Consider the following 17,110-nt stretch of genomic DNA (forward strand, 5'->3'; position numbering starts at 1 on the left):
TGCAATACTTTGCTTCAATTCTCTCAAATTTTGTTGCACTGGGTGTATACTTTACTCTTAAGGTAACCCCATAGAAAAAATCTGCTAGTGTCAAATCGGGACTTCTCGGTGCCCGGTTTATGTCCGCTCTGCGACTGATGACCCTTTCTGGGAATAACTGTGAAGAGCATTCAGTGAATCATTGGTGACATGAGAAGTGCCCCCCCCCCCCCCATCTTCCTGGAAAAACGTGTTTCTGTTGTAGCTTTCATGGTTCTGTATTGTAGGAGTTTAAAAAGTCCTAATCATTTGGCAGTAGCACTCAGAAGTTAGTTTGAGCATTACCATGATCATTTTTAAAAAATAAGGGCCACTGATTCCTTGGCTTGATAGGGCAGCCTAGACGACAACTTTAGGTGAATGTAATGGCATCTCATAAAGGTTTTTGGGGTTTTCCTCTGCCCAGTATCGGCAGTTCTGTTTATTAACATGCCCGTTTATGTGAAAATTTGATTCATCAGAAAACCATATGTTATTGTAACCATTGAAGCGATCTCTCATGGTTCTACAGAACTTTAATCGATTGGCAGGATCTTGTGGTTTTAATTCTTGTGTAATAACAATTTTGTATGGATGAAAATGCATATCCTTGCGAATAATGCAATGAACAGTCGTCGACTTATGTAAATTTAAAGAAGCTGCATGCAGTCTTAATGACTGGCAAAGATCCTCACTAACAGACTGGCACACACGGTCAACGTTTCTGTTCGATCTCGATGACCTTGGACATCCCGGCGGTTTACTCGCCATAGTGCTTCCAGTGTTTTCAAACTCTCTCACCCAATACTTAATTAAATTTGCACTTGGGATTTCTCTCATTCCTTCCAGGTTATAATGATGCCGGTACAAACGACGCACAACAGCATAAGAATTATTTCATTATTTTTATAAAACACACAAACACAAAAAGCACGTTGCTGCACCGTAAAGTGCTCCATGGCAACTAAATATTACCAATGTTGCCAAGCATTTGCGATCTATCTCATTTCTCTGTAATGTGGGAATTGCCCCAGAGGGCGGATTCAAAAACAAAAATATTTCTGAGACACCTCTTACATATTAAAAATAATTGTGAAAATGAAATTAGCAAGCTAAAGAATCCATATTTTGTTTTGATGAAAGGAAGAACACAAAAGGGTTGTTTCAAAACGATCTACATATTAAATGATGCTTTATCTTAGGAGAAGGGCATCATTATATCAGTCACTGGTTAAGTTGTAATGCCATTCGATATGATCATATGGTTGACTCCACAGCATTAGTTATTTATTTAGAAAATTCCCGATGAGCCCAAATGGTCATTTTAAACTGAAATTGAAAATTCAGTCTTCTGAAGACCAAAAGGGAAAAATATATTGATACTTGATGGGAGATCATTATTTTGTGTGGGAAGTCTGTACGATTTTTTTTTTTTTTTTAATTTCAAATCTAGGGGTTTCTTTGTGTAAAATAAGCTTGTGTTACATGTTGTGTACATAGGTACTCAAAAGTGGAATTCCTCAAGGTGTGTGTTGCAGCAGATTTTGCCATTGGCAATTTTGTATAAATAATTAAAGTCATTCTGCAAATGGCGCTGATATGGAGTCTGTAAGTTTAGAAAAGAAAAGAGATGCCGAGATTAAAAATTGTATAATTAGGGAACTCTGTAACGAACTATAGCTAGGAAAAAGTGAAAGACTGAATCGATTCTAAAGCTGAGTGGGACATGCCATGGACCAGACAGCATTTGATTGATTGACTGAGTTGGTGTTTTAAGTCCACTTTATGCACAGTAAGGTTACTCGAGACTAGACCTACGGTTTAAAGTGGGATCCGAACCACTATGTGCATCCACAAGGTCTCAAACCTGGGACCCCTTGATTACAAGGCAACGATGCTACCACTGCACCATCAGGGAGGCCCAGATCAAACAGGAGAAAACTATTCTATTATTGAGGAGACAAATGACTTGAAGTATAGCTTCAAGATCCATCGAGTTCAAGAAGTTGTGAGTGGAAGGAAGAGAGAATCTCGAATGGAAAACGCTGAGGGAGAAGAGAAAATCATGACACAGTCACGTAGTCTTTAGAGAACATACTTCCTGTTATCTCTGAAGCAGCATTGCAAAATTGAAACTGCACGTGATAGCTCTGGCAATGTTGATACAAGCACTATGCAGCTACTAAGGCTTTGGGGGGGGGGGGAGGTACATTAAGTCAGGGCCTCCTGTTTAGGTATAGTTGGAAATTAATGATGCTTCAGATTTCATCCTGGATGGGGAATGGTTTTTTGCAAGAGTGGTCCGTGAGGTTGAAGGATGCGATTCTATTCCATTCTATTCATTACTTATTTTTTTTTACAAAACATCGCCCATAGAACAACACATTTTTTTAAGAAACAAAGTGAACAAATCTTAACCACAACTCAAAACTATTTTAGATTTCCAAATATTCTATTATATCAAAAACCATTACAAGTATATACTGTAAAAAATAGCAAAAATTCTTGACTTTCTTGACCTATCTGTTGATTTCTTGACATTCTTGACTGGTAGACAACCTGTTTACGCTTTTTCACAGCAAGTGTTATCTTAGCAGTATTTAACTTTGCAGTTACTCTCCCACGCACATAATTGATCTGGATTGTTCAAACAGTTGCTTCCCATATTTACAATTACTAGTGTTTTATGCACCCAAAAAATAATAATGAGTTACAATTTTTGCAACTTTACACTGAAACTGTGGGTAGTGTGTAATGGCTGACACATCACAATGAACTTTCTGAAAATATATTCCGGTAGCTCAGTCATTAGGGCATCTGACTACCATGCTAGAGACGAGGGTTCAATCCCCAGTGGGGGAGAGCCAGGATTTTATCCACCTGTCCAAGTGCCCACCCAGCACCGCATAAAGTGGGTAGGTAGAGGAAACTCTGTGGGGTAATGGCAGCCTGGGGCATAGTGCTCATCACATCACCCCCAGCTCGGACGAGATCAAGAAAGTGTCGGGCCCTAACCCCACAGCCCGTAAATGCCATCATGACGTGGTGCAAAGCACAGGGGAGCACTTCAAACTTTATATTCAAACATATACATAAACCTGGACAGTTGCCGCTGCTTACGGTGCAAGTTTTGGCCGTGTAAGGTAATAAATAGATTTATTATTAATTTTTGAAACCACACCATTCATTTGTAAACACAGTGTATATATCTAACATCTACAAATAAAAAGCAACTAGTTCAAAATGGTTGTTTCATGTCAACAATCAGATATGCAGTAGGTCGAATATTTCCTCTTTCCTCCACAATGTTGCACACTGTCATTGGGGGAGAACAATCTTTACTGGCAACAATTTTAAAATGTAGTTGCATATTTTTAGATCAACATATAGAACTGATTTCAGAAATAGATCACGTGCACAGCAGGATATAATTAAATTACTACAGTATAATATACGTAAAAGTGAGAAATCGTTTTGACTTTAGCCCTGAGCTATCACTCAACTTCATTTTGTAAAATTTACAAATTATTTTTTAATAATGCACAGCACTTATAGTTTGAATATCAGTAAGCTGTAAATGTGATGCAAAGTTTGTTTTAAGTACACTTTTATGCTCAGATAGGCAAATCGGGAGTGGAACCACAGTTTAGTTACAATTTTGAGCCACTGAGAAACAAACCCAAGGTCCATTGATTACGATGTAACATGTTGTCCTCTCGGGAAGGCTCCTGGTATGCAATTATGAATTTTAACCCTTAAATGCCAGCTGTGACATATCTGTCACATTTTGGTGAGGTCGGTAGTACCAGGATGTCACATGAAGCATTTTCGAATTTTGGAACATAACAATGTTTGAAGATACCTTAATATTTTTTTCTCTGAAACTATCAGCAGCAAGTGTGCAATTCTTGCTACAAGAAAGGAACATATATCAGGCAATATGCAGACACTGTTTTGAACCCTCATGTTCCAGTATTGCCTACATGCGGGCCAAGCTAAATATAAATTTCGTAAGATTTTTTTTTTTTGCTTTTGTCGTCATCTACTTGATAAATGAAAATTACGTTTTTGAGACAATAGGCTTAGTGCCTAGCCTGTAATAAAGAAAACTAGTAACTTTAGTATTCATAGTTTCAGAGATATAAAATTTTGTTGAGAACCTTGGAGAATTTTAAATTTCCGAAAACAAGCATGACTTTTACATTAGATTTTTTTATCTCCAAAAGGCAATGATTTTTCTTAATTGGTACACCTCATTAAGGTTAGGATTAATAGAACATTTGGAAGCACTGGTCTTGGGCTGGTTGGTCATCTCTCTGTTCCTAAGAAAGTGCAAACAATTTGAATAATAACATTTTAACCAAAGAACCTTTATTGTTGAAACTTTAAAATGATACAGGGAGGTTATTTCAGTCGTTTACAGTGAGAGCGCCGGCCGCTTATCGGCCCTTTCATGCAACAGGTCCCGGCAAATTGCATTACAGGAAGTCTGTAACAGAAACAGCTTGTTTTGTAATGTTTCCACTTTTCACAATTCCAGTTACAATTACAATTGAAATAAGCAAGTACCTTGTCGCAAGGATGCTGGAAAAGGTGCCCTCCCAAATACAAATATTTCTGGCACCTTATTTCTGACATCTAATCTTAGATTAGACATTGCTACTTTATCCTCAGTTGTCGCGAGAGCGCCGGCAGCTTATCGGGGAGTTGTCAGCTGCGAGAGGGTACTTCTTACTGCTGTCGGCAGTGATGCCAACCGTAGGGACATGTCCCTACGAATAGGGACTTTTCACTATATTTCGCCCATGTAGGGACAGATTTGCAAAATGAGGGAAAACGTAGGGACCTTTTCAATCTTGGAAAATAACATTTTATTGTGCAAAGGTGCAAAGCTTACTCGCCAGTCAGTTGCACTTTCTTCGTTCTCGGTTTGGAATGAATAGATTAGTTTATCTGGATACTTTAGCGAGGAGGAGAAAAAAGAACTAACTAACAAATCTCCATCCCTGGGCTGGGTTATCTTCCCAGAGGCGGAGCTGTATGCCACCAGGCGCGTCCCCAGGTTGCGGATAGGGGAACGGCCAGCAGATATGTTGGCTGGCTAGCTGGAAAGTCGCGGACAAGCAGCAGCAGGATTGGGGGGGGGGGGGGGGCAGCAAGATGTGGAGTGGCAACTGCAATTCGGTAAATACTGCAAGGCTCCGATGAAAATCCTGCGATGTGGCGAGGAGAGCCGCCACTAACTAAGCTCAGCCCCTGCTGCCTTGCAGGGAGGGGAGGGATCCCCAAAGGCTAAGGGAAGGATACACTGACAGAAAACCAAGGGCGGGGCAGACTCGTAAGGCATAGTGAAGCCAGCTGCCCTACGGGAGTAAACCCTAAACAAATCCTGGTCCTCCAAGAATGGGGGTTGGGCGTGGGGCCGACAACCCCATCCCACAAAAGGAACCACGTTACAAGACCTCAAAGAAATGTAGCTGGACAGATCTACCGACGACGGACTGGCGTGAACAATGGACAAGCGAATTATGGAAAGGGAAGGGATCTATATGTAGGGATCTGGAATGTGCTATCTTTGTATAGGGCAGGTGCATTGAGGATGTTGCTGGATCAACTAAATAATTATAAGCCTGCGATAGTGGCATTGCAAGAAGTACGTTGGATCGGAAAAGGAGTTTTGGAAAAGAGAGAAGCAACTGCCTTCTATAGCTGTGATGAAAGGCTGCATATGCTAGGAACTGGGTTTATAATACATAAACAACTAAAACATCTAGTGATAGGATTTAAAGCTATAAGTTCAAGATTATCGACATTAACAGTTAAAGGAGAGTTCTTTAATTACAGTATAATCAATGCACATGCACCCACGGAAGTATCCACAGATGATGTAAAAGAAGATTTCTATGATGCGTTAGAGAAAGCATTTGATGATTGCCCAAAAAATGACATAAAAATAGTAATTGGAGACTTTAATGCCCAGATAGGCATTGAAGACGTGTATCAAACAACAATTGGTAAACAAAGTATGCATAAAGTAACAAATAACAATGGTATGAGGCTAATAATGTTTGCAGCATCTTGGAATCAAGTAATAACAACAACAACTCTGTTCCAGCACAAGGATATTCATAAAATGACATGGAGAGCCCCGGATGGAAAAACTTACAATCAAATTGACCACATGCTGATAGATTGTAGACATAGATCAGATATCATTGATGTTAGATGTTTTAGAGGGGCTAATATTGATTCCGACCATTATTTGATTATGGGAAGGATTAGAGCAAGAATATCTAATAGTCGAAAAATGAAGGCGACTAGCCTGATTAAATTTAATGTCACGCAGTTAAGAAATCCAACGGTGGTTGAGAGGTACAGAAGTAAACTACAAGAGGGATTCGTCGGGATGAAACCGGCAGAAGTGGAAAATGTAGATGAGAGGTGGGATAGATATAAGCTGAGGATCAGTAATGTAGCGACGGAAATACTTGAAACACAAAAGTCAGTAAAGAAAGAAACGTGGTTCGATGAGGAATGTCAAAATGTAACCAAAGAAAAGAATGAAGTATATAAGAGGATGCAGCAAAGAAGTGCAACAAGGAGAGCTAGGGATGAATATCAAGAGAAAAGAAGGATTGAGAAGAGAGTCCATAGGAAAAGAAAAAGGGATTGGATGAAGCAAGAGATGAAACAGTTGGAAAGCCTGCATGAGCAGAAGAATGTAAGACAGATGTATAAGCTGGTAAATAATACAAAATATGTTTTTAAACCAAGGACAACAGTCTGTAGAAATGAAACAGACGATATAATTAGTGACAGTAATGAAATTTTAGAAAGGTGGAGAAGGCATTTTAATGATGTATTGAATGGCAGTGCAGATGTAGCAGGTATGCTGGAAGAAGGATTAAATGAAGAAGAGGAAGGAGAAGAGGGCATAGAAAGTCCAAAGTTAGATGAAATATGGGAGGCAGTCAAGATATTGAAAAATAGTAAAGCACCTGGTATAGATAACTTGCAAGCAGAGCTGCTTAAGCATGGAGGCGAGAGTGTCATTAGAGGCTTGAAGGAAATAATAAACATAATCTGGAAAAAGGGACAGATGCCAATTGAATGGAGGACGGGTATCATAGTACCTATCCACAAGAAAGGGGATATGATGGAGTGTGCAAACTATCGTGGAATTACATTGTTGAACGTTGCATATAAAGTATTTGCAAGAATTATATATAAAAGACTACTACCATATGTAGAAAAGTGCATTGGACCATATCAATGTGGGTTCAGGCCAGGAAAATCTACAATTAACCAGATATTCACCTTAAGGCAAATACTGGAGAAAACGCTGGAGTTTGGGATAGGAACGCACCATCTATTTCTTGATTTTAAATCTGCATACGATAGTATAAACAGGACCCAACTATATCTGGCAATGAAAGATCTCGAAATTCCAATAGGATTAATAAGAATGGTGAGGATAACTATGGAGGGCTCTAATAGTAAGATAAGAGTAGGAGGACAACTCTCAGAACCTGCTGAAATAGAAAATGGACTAAGACAAGGCGATGTCCTGTCCTGTTTGTTGTTTAACATTGCCTTAGAGAAGGTTATACGGGAAGCTCGGGTGCTTATACCATATATTATAAGTCAATCCAGATACTTGCATATGCAGATGATGTGGACATAGTTGGAAGATCTCTACATGCAGTGGAAGAAGCATTTCTGGCCATAGAAAGGGAAGGAAAGAAGATGGGATTGGTGGTGAATGAAGGGAAGACTAAGTACATGGCAGCAGGCAAAGCACACGGATATAATCCATCACCGACCATAACAATGGCTAATTATACCTTTGATAGAGTGGATGCCTTTATCTACCTGGGTTCTGTTGTGACAGATGAAAATGATTCAAAGGAGGAAGTAAAGGCACGACTTATAGCAGCGAATAGGGCCTATTATGGACTACAGAGACATTTTAAGAGCACCATATTGTCCAGAACAACTAAGTTAATACTTTACAAGACACTGATAAGACCTGTATTGACCTATGCTGCGGAAACTTGGACCAGTTCAAGGAAAGATGAAGAGCTGGTAGAGACCTTTGAAAGAAAGATATTACGAAGAATATTGGGACCAGTATGTGAGAATGGAAAATGGAGAAAGCGATTTAATAAGGAGCTCTACGACTTATATCAAGAACCAACAGTTATTGGTGTAATAAAGGCGGCTAGATTAAGATGGGCAGGTCATGTGATGCGCATGAGTGATAGTGACCCTGCAAAGAGAGTGATGTTGGATAGCCCAGGTGGACAAAGGAAACGAGGAAGGGCTAAATTAAGATGGGTGGATGGAGTGGATGAGGATGTTCGGATGCTCCAGTATAGAAATTGGAAAGTTGTGGCAAAACGTAGAGATAGATGGAGACAAAACACAGAGGAGGCCAAGGTTCATCAGTGGACTGTAGCACCATAAGAAGAATAAGAACAAATCTCCATCAGAATTTTGGAACATGTTATTGGTTACCAAGAACTTTCAAGGCAAGTTCTTTTTTTAAAACATTTCCACTCTTGCGAAAATAGTGCTAACATTGCCACATTTTAATGCGGAAACGTAAAGAATATTTTCAATGTTAATTGATACAAAAACAAAAAAAGAGAAATAGAATGGGACCAGAATTGTTAAATACTGCAGGAAATACAGCATCACGAACCAACATCTATCTCTTCACAGAAGCAGCATGTATGACTTCAAATAACATAATCAACAGTAAATGACTCAACGTTATTCATTAGGGGTGTGCGGATTCCGAAAAGTCGGGACCGGAATTGGGGAAAAAAATTCCCGTCGTGATCCTGATTTGGGGAAATGTGTAAGTTTCTGGAACTTATCGGAAATTGTAAGTTTTTATTCTACAAATGCAAAAACAAACACTTAAAGTGAAAATGACGTGTAGAATTCGAGATTTCCAGGGCTTCGGAAATTTCTCGTCCCGAAAATTTCCCGACTTGGTCGGGAAGTTGCAAATTTTTCCCATCCCGATTTTCGGGATATAAAAAATTCCCATCCCGATCCTGTCCAGACCCAAAAAATTCTGTCCCGCACACCCCTATTATTCATTAAGGCAAAAATTTACAATACCGGACCATTCTGTAATTTCTATGCTACGTCTTATACTCACGAAATAATTAGTCGTGATGATTTATCTCAAGTTAACATGTTGGGGTGAACTGAAAAAATTGTTCATTAACGTGTAGAAGTTGTGAAATAAGCTTTTAAATTCTCGCAATGATTCTCCATATACAAATATGGTAGCCATATTTGTTGATATGAACAATTGACATTCGCAATTAGTTACGATGTCTACAGCATTGCCACACTGTTGATTTCATACTTGGAGAGCATGGATCGTGTAAGAATGGCGGAAGAGAACAGTAAAAAAGATGTTAATGTTGTATAGATTTTTAGGTGTAGTGTGCAGGAGGATTGCTGTGGACTAATTAATAAACTTATGGATTTCGGTATATTGCCCAAAGAAGGTGCTTACATGTGACAGTGACAATCACGATGTAGAAGAATATGTGGAATGTGGACTGATTTGATTACAGGTAAGTTAGGCAACAGTGCATCGATCGTAAATTTGCAGGATACGAAAATGGCATCTTCAATGATGAACGTTTGCCGTTAAAGTGCTACGAAAATAAGATATTTTTTATCGGTTCGTAATCAAAATTGGCGCAAAACCATTCACGGATAGCCCCACTGTCCATTCTCGGTAAGGTTAGGTTAAGTTAGGTTATAGTGTGCGTCAAATCTCCTGCATATGGCGATAGCCAATAGCAGCGCACTGCAGCGGTGCCATGTCGAAATCTCACACGGAAAAGAGACAGCGTGGTTGAGCGAAACGCCTTGTCACGGAGAGCACGGAACATTATATAATATAACATATTATCATATTTATACATATAATAAACTTAATGGGAGAAAAGAACATACCTGATTATGCCAGAGGGCTGCATAATTGTTTCAATATTCTCAAGGTGGAAGTTGTACAGCCTTTGTAAGATATTTTGTCCCGTAAAGAGTACGTTATCTTTTTGGCAGTAGAAAATTCGCCACAATCGTAAATTTCAAAGACGTTTCTACGAACTATGTCTTTTTCAAAGTCATCTAAGTTTGTCGTTCTTTTTTGGTACGTTAATGTGCTTTCTAGGTGATTGAAACATTGGAGCAGGCCCCGATCCACATTGTTTTGCCCCCGAACATATCCGACAAACGGTAGCTTGATTCACACCACACGCTTGAGCTGTTAGAGCCTGGCACTTCTTAAAGTCAATTTTACTGCTCTCTTCTTCACTCAAACATTCTTTTTTAAAAAGTTGTACACCTGAAAAATCACCTGTCGTGCCTGGCTTCGTACAACACTGTATTGTTCTCTCTTCTCTCTCTCTATCACTATCACTTGGTTTACTCAACGACATGCTGCACACACACACACACACACACACACACACACACACACACTAAAAACGTAGGAAAAACTAACAGTGACGGTATCCTCTTCGTCAATTTCTCCTTCTACCATCACTGGGAACGAACCTGCCCTGTTCCCTTCGCTAATCGGAAAGTTTCGGAATGCAACATGAACGAAGGGAGAAAAAAAAGGAACAATGCAAATACGTTTATAATAACATTGCTTCTACAGAGGGAACGGTATAAGCTACAATCACGCTTGTTTTTCGTACACACTCGCAAATTCATTATCTTTCCATCTGTTGAACTACTGACACTTGAAATAATATATTTATATCCGAGCGCCAGGTACACAATTTAGTAGCGAGGTGAAACAGGTTCTGAACTAGGCAACGCCGCACGTCTGTGATTCGCTGGTGCTGTTCAGCAGTTCAAAGGCCATATGCAGGAGATTTGACGTGCACTCTAGGCAAGGCAAACATAGTTAAAATTTGGGGTCGAAAAACCATGCACGGGTAGCCCCACAAACCATTGACGGATAGCACCACGAACCCTTTAACGGTAATGTTAGGTTAGGTTAGGTTAGGTTAGGATAGGCAAACATAGTTAAAATTTGGGGCCATAGTAATATGAGGAATGTATATTTCGTTTTTTAAGTATTGGAAACACAAAATCTTCCGGTAAATAATGAGCAATCGTACCGATCGTGGACCACTCAATTTATCTTATTTTGCAATTTCTACACGTGACCCCCAAATTTTAACTTCAAGTTCGTGATTAGGAGGTTTCAATTATTGAGTATGCGGAATATTACAAAAATCGGGGAGGGGTCCTGTATTGTAAATTCGCTCCTTCATTAATTGTGGAAGCACCGAGCAGAAAGATTTGGTAAGTAAATGTGTATATTTTATCTATTTTATCTTCTGTTTTGCACACTCATGAGGTGTTGTTTTTTGTAGTCGCTTTACTTGGCGTAGGGACATTTGGTAAGTTGTAGGGAGATTTTGACTACGTCTGTAGGGACATTGCCGGAAACTGGTTAGCAACACTGTCGGCTACCAGACGTAGTGAGTCTACGCTATGTTCACTTCTGTTTGCTTTTATCAGTACGCGTGTTGTTTATACTGTGTTATTGAGTTAGTCTGCTATTCAGTGCTAGTGCTTTATTGTGTGTTAATTCATTCATTAGTTATTCCGCTAAACAAATATAGTCTTGAACAAAGAGTTTTTATGTACGATAATTACGTGAAAACGAACTCTTGCAGAAAAGTGGTCAGGCAATTACGAACGAGAGACAGGATCTCTTGAACCTAAGAAACGTGTTGTATTGATGTCGAAGGAGGTCATTTTCAACATCTCTTATAACACAGGATGTTAGTGATCATTATTATTACTTTTAAATATCATTTTACGCTTTCAGTTTGCTTTATGCACCGGGATGCTGTCTTCCCTTTCTGTCAACTGAGGATAAAGTAGCGATGTCTAATCTAAGATTAGATGTCAGAAATAAGGTGCCAGAAATATTTGTATTTGGGAGGACACCTCTTCCAGCATCCTTGCGATAAGGTGCTTATTTCAATTGTAATTGTAAATGTAATTGTGAAAAGTGGAAACATTACAAAACAAGCTGTTTCTGTTACGGACTTCCTGTAATGCAATTTGCCGGGACCTGTTGCATGAAGGGGCCACTAAGCGGCCGGCGCTCTCACGGAAAATGACTGAAATAACCTCTCTGTATTATGTGATCAAATATAATGTTAATGTAAATTCACACGCATGCAGTGACAAAGAAAATTGAAACAACAAAATCATGTTCACTGCATATTTTGGTGCCCTTTATAATTGCCAATAAATGTGTACCTTAGTCATTTAGTTCTATGTGCAAGGGTAGTATTCCAAATGGTGCCAATGAAGACATGTATGCCAATACTTTTTCCACCCATCTTAATAATGTAACACTTAATACTCTGATATGGAAACTTAATATGTATTATGGTCATACAAGGTGCATTCAGAAGGTAGTACCCATTTGGTAATAAAAAAAAGAACAAAAGAAGTTAACTGAACAAAACCTTATTACTCTGAAAGTGATTACCTTGATGTATTTTTCTACATGGGCACCCACAGCACTGAGGCACATTGTACTGAGAGAGAAGTCATACACTCTTGCCACCTGTCCTTCGGCAGAAGGATTCTGTGTCGGTAGAAGGATATACAAAGGGTATCCAAGATCATCCGTTACGAGTCAGTTGCGTGTGAGCTCTCCTGGTGCAAGTTGAATCATTTTAGTAGCTGTACACGTGTTTCTATGGGCAATCAAGATGAACCAGAAAATTTAGAATCCTGCCAAGTGTGAAATTGGAGCTGTCATTTGATTTTTGGATGCCAGAAAAACTCGACCTTCTGAAATTTATCATCACAGAAGTTTATGGTGATTAAGTGATGGACACATTAACCGTGAGACAATGGAAGAGAAAGTTAAAGGGAGGAGGGGAGCAAGGGGTTGGGTGATGAAGAATGTCCTGACTGGCCATCTGCCACTACGGACAAATGGCTACATAATGAAGTCACACAGGACAATCAGTGTCTCACCGTTCATGAATTCCATGCAAATTTTCCACATGTGACATCATTATCAGTCATATCAATTGAAATGTTTGTGCTAGGTGGGTGCAATCGAAGGTGATGACTTTCTGTTCCACATTGTGACAGGTGTGGAAACCTGGGTGACTAAACCCAAGAGCAAACAACAATCCATAGCATGGTATTATCAAACCAGAGGCAGGCATGCAGACCATCTCCATCAACAAGACAATGACCACTGTGTTCTGGGACAGACATGGTTCACTTCTTCTGAAGAGAACCATTCAAAATGACAGGAAAGACATTTTGTCTGACAGTGGGATCATCCTCCATGACAATGCCTGGCCACATGTCACTGCACAAACACACCAGCACCAGCTGCTTCAAAAGTATTGGTGGGAGATTTCAGAGCAACCAGCTTACAGCCCTGATCTTGCCCCCATCAATTATCAACTCTTTACAAAATTGAAGAATTTTTTTACACAAAAGCACTCTGATGACAACAAAGAGGTCCAGGTGGCAAAAGTGTATGACGAGCATATACAAAAAGTTGTCTCCCATTGCAGTTTGTAGTTTCAGAGTAAAATCGTTTTGTTCTCAACTAACTTCTTTCATGCTTTATTACCAAAACAGTATTACTTTCTAGACATGCCTCGTATAAGCATTGATTGCTTCACTTAGAAAATGTTTCTCAACTATGAGCATTATCTGTTGCACAATGAAAATAACCAATCTGAATATTATAAGAAATCAACATGTGTAATATACATAATAAAAAAAAAGTAATTTCTTTGTTCTCCTGGTAGCATTGAAAGTAGTAATTCTGCTTGCTACACAAAAACATTGTTGTTGAAGAAGTTATTAATGAGCAGTGTTAAGTATTATACAAAATATGAAGTAAATTATGTCTTGCCTATGCTTTACTATAGAAAAAACATGTGATTTGAGTTATTATGTATTGTAAATCACAGACACACTCACTGGTTTTGAATACACCCGTTAGATGTGAATTCAATGGGACACTTGTAAAATTTACCATATTTACGAGAATATGATGTGTGTGCGTGTAAAATGCACTCCTTATCTTTGATGGGGAAAAGTGACAAACAATAATATCTCATGTATAATGCAAAGTACAATTCAGGTTCAAGAAATGGCTTTCTTAGTAGTAGGTCATAAAGCTGTTGCTGTGGTGACGAGCAAATGACATCATACCTATTCAATACCTGTTGCTATGTGAACCAAGAGGAGAAAATAGTCTTCTGAAAACAATGAGTTACCAACCCATGAAGTTATTTTCTATTATTTCTCGCCTAACAAATACCGCTGATACGCATCCCATGTAACAGGAGGTGCATGTTCAAATTCTGCCAGAACAGCTCCACTTTTCTCCGTGTCACCAAGCATTCTATTACAAAGTCAAAAATCACGGAAAACAAAAAATTCAATTTTATAGTGTTATCTTAAAAATTATTATCACTAAAGACATCCTGTACAGTGCCTTGAGGGACACCACAAGGAATGTTATTTCCACGAAGATTTTTCATATCGGTCAATGACACATTGTTGACGTTCTTTTAGATAGGAGCAGAACCATTAACTGCAGAGTCAGAAAAATTTAATAACGATGATATATTAGCGAGTAGAATTTCATGATCTACGCAGTGACAGTGAAAGCATGTGTGGTTTCATGTTGGCTATCTGAATTATTCTGTGCATAGTATGCACCAGTTTTGGGGAGACAACTTCTTGGAAAAAAGTGCACATCATACATGAGTAAATACAGTAATTTTCAAATGATGAATTACAAGAACAATCTAAATTAACCCTGTTCTTATAAACAGAATATACACAAACCATACCTGACTGCACACAAGGTTCATACTCTTCCGAAATTGATCCGTCTTCTTCAATTCACTTTTGTAGTACTCAACCACAGCTTTGTTATGAGCCACTTTCATATCTGATGGTCTGGAAGACTCAAGTTTCGTAAGATGCTGCAGACAAGATCCATAATTCCCCTTCATGAAGTCCGCTAAAGCAGACTGTGCCAAGTCTCTTTCCTGATCAGATATCACAGGGGTTGATGGAACGTTTGGAGCTTTTTCCGTCTCTGTCTCTTTCTCAGACATTTCTTAGATACACTTCAGCAACACAAAATTCTGTAACAAAAGACAAACAGAATTAGAATCAGAAAGATAAATAATTATACATTTTCAAATTTTGCATTGACAAATTTCCTACTCATTGCACAAATGAAACACTACTTCTGTGTCAAAATAAGTTGACTTGTACTGCTGTTGAAGTGTTTAAAGAAATTACAATAGGGTCACTCCATGCCAAACAATCCAATGGTGGTTGCATGACCATTTTAGAAAAAATTCATTTTTAGTACATAGGTTTGTACATGTTTTTAGATATCAAAACCAAAGTTCAAAAAAAAAAAATTGTCTTTAGTTCTCCTGGGGCAGCCATTTTTCCAACATGGCGCATTGCTTTTTTTGCTCATGTAGCAGTATACAGAAACCTTAATATCACAAAAACCATTAAAGCTAGAGACCTGAAACAAAATTCATTTTGTAGCTAATGAAGTATACTTCCTATGATATTCAGGTATGTTTTGCTTGAAATTGCATCGTAAGTACGAAAATTATGGTGAAAAATTGCATTTTTAAGCCCGATTTTTTTAATGAGGGGGTTTAGTCTAAGGCTTGTTTTATTTTTTCATGTGTAGACCTACCTGCAGGGTGTCTGTAAATAAAATATCAGTGCCTAGAAATTCACCCCTTTTTTACAGCATAGGCTCAAACATGGCCGTTCATTGAATTTTGACAGTTTTTGGGGTTAAATATCTCAGATGAGTCCCACTTTAAAAAATCTGAAATTTGGCACATAGGAAGCACTTCATGAACCTAACTCACAGTAAAAATCTCAACTTTTAGATTCAACTCGTTTTGGTCAATATGAGGTAACATATGTCACCTAATTTTTGACGTTGCAAAGTAAACTACATCCCATACTTAAAATAATGAAGTCTTTTCTTTTTCTTTTTTAAATTTGGGTTAAATAAAGGCTCAGAAAATATAGTAACATAAGGTTTTAATACTTGACTTACCATAAATTGAAATTACAAGGTATGACAATTGAAAATCAGCAAAATTTCATTGCAAAAGGTTTGATTTATTAGGTACCCACGACCAGTTGGTATTGTCAGCTCCAAAACTGAGCTTCCCCCATATTTTTATCAATGTAGCAGTACATGCAGCTTAAGATAGGCAGTGGCATACCCAGGAATTTTGAAAGGAAGGGCAGGGGGGTTACATATACTTTTTTAGTATACAGCCCTGTTTTTGCCACATTATCTTGCCTTTGACGTAATTGTTTATGGAATACTAGGCCAAAGATATTGTACCTATGTACTAAAAATGAAATTTTTCTAAAATGGTCAAGCAACCAATTTTTAAAAAATTGGTTGATTTGACATGGAATGACCCAATAAACAGTGGAACCTTGATCTTACGTTTTATGGGGGGCCCAAGACGAAAAAACTTAAAATGTGGGAAAATGTAAAATTAAGGAAAACGTTATAACATTTTGCTATCTTGGGACCATCAAGATTGAATGTATAGGGTCTGGCAATATATCTTTATCTATTCATTTATTTATTTATTTCGTCTTTTTTTACATGGTGAAGTTAAGGCTGTGGAACCTTTTCTTCCACTTGCCCATGTTTACAAAAATTCTTGAATCTGGAATATTGAAATATTGAAAAAAGAAAGAAAGAAAAGAAAATATATAAAAATTACAGAGGAACAAAAAAATACATTCAAGAATGGTAATCTAACCTATAGATACCGGCACACACACTAACACTCACACATACATATTCTTGCCCTTACACATACACACGTACGAGCAAATACATAACATTACACTTACTTAAACACAGTCCAAAATAGTATACTTTAACGATAATCATTATGTTAAATCATTTTTGTGCCTTACATTCTTCTATCATTCTCTGCACCTGCCACTTTATTAGGAA

General features: G+C 38.3%; 1 protein-coding gene across 1 annotated transcript in view; it reads right to left on the bottom strand.

The window, feature by feature from the left end:
• The window catches only part of Not10 (CCR4-NOT transcription complex subunit 10), a 132,816-nt gene that overhangs the window by 103,384 nt on the left and 12,322 nt on the right, over positions 1-17,110 (bottom strand). The window contains exon 2 of the mRNA XM_083139457.1: positions 14,928-15,227. Coding sequence (XP_082995583.1) covers positions 14,928-15,197 — 270 coding nt within the window. The 5' untranslated portion in view covers positions 15,198-15,227. The remainder of the gene's footprint in view (positions 1-14,927; positions 15,228-17,110) is intronic.

This window comes from Lepisma saccharinum, chromosome 17, assembly GCF_977018435.1.
Source record: "Lepisma saccharinum chromosome 17, izLepSacc3.1, whole genome shotgun sequence".
Classification (NCBI taxonomy): Eukaryota; Metazoa; Arthropoda; class Insecta; order Zygentoma; family Lepismatidae; genus Lepisma; species Lepisma saccharinum.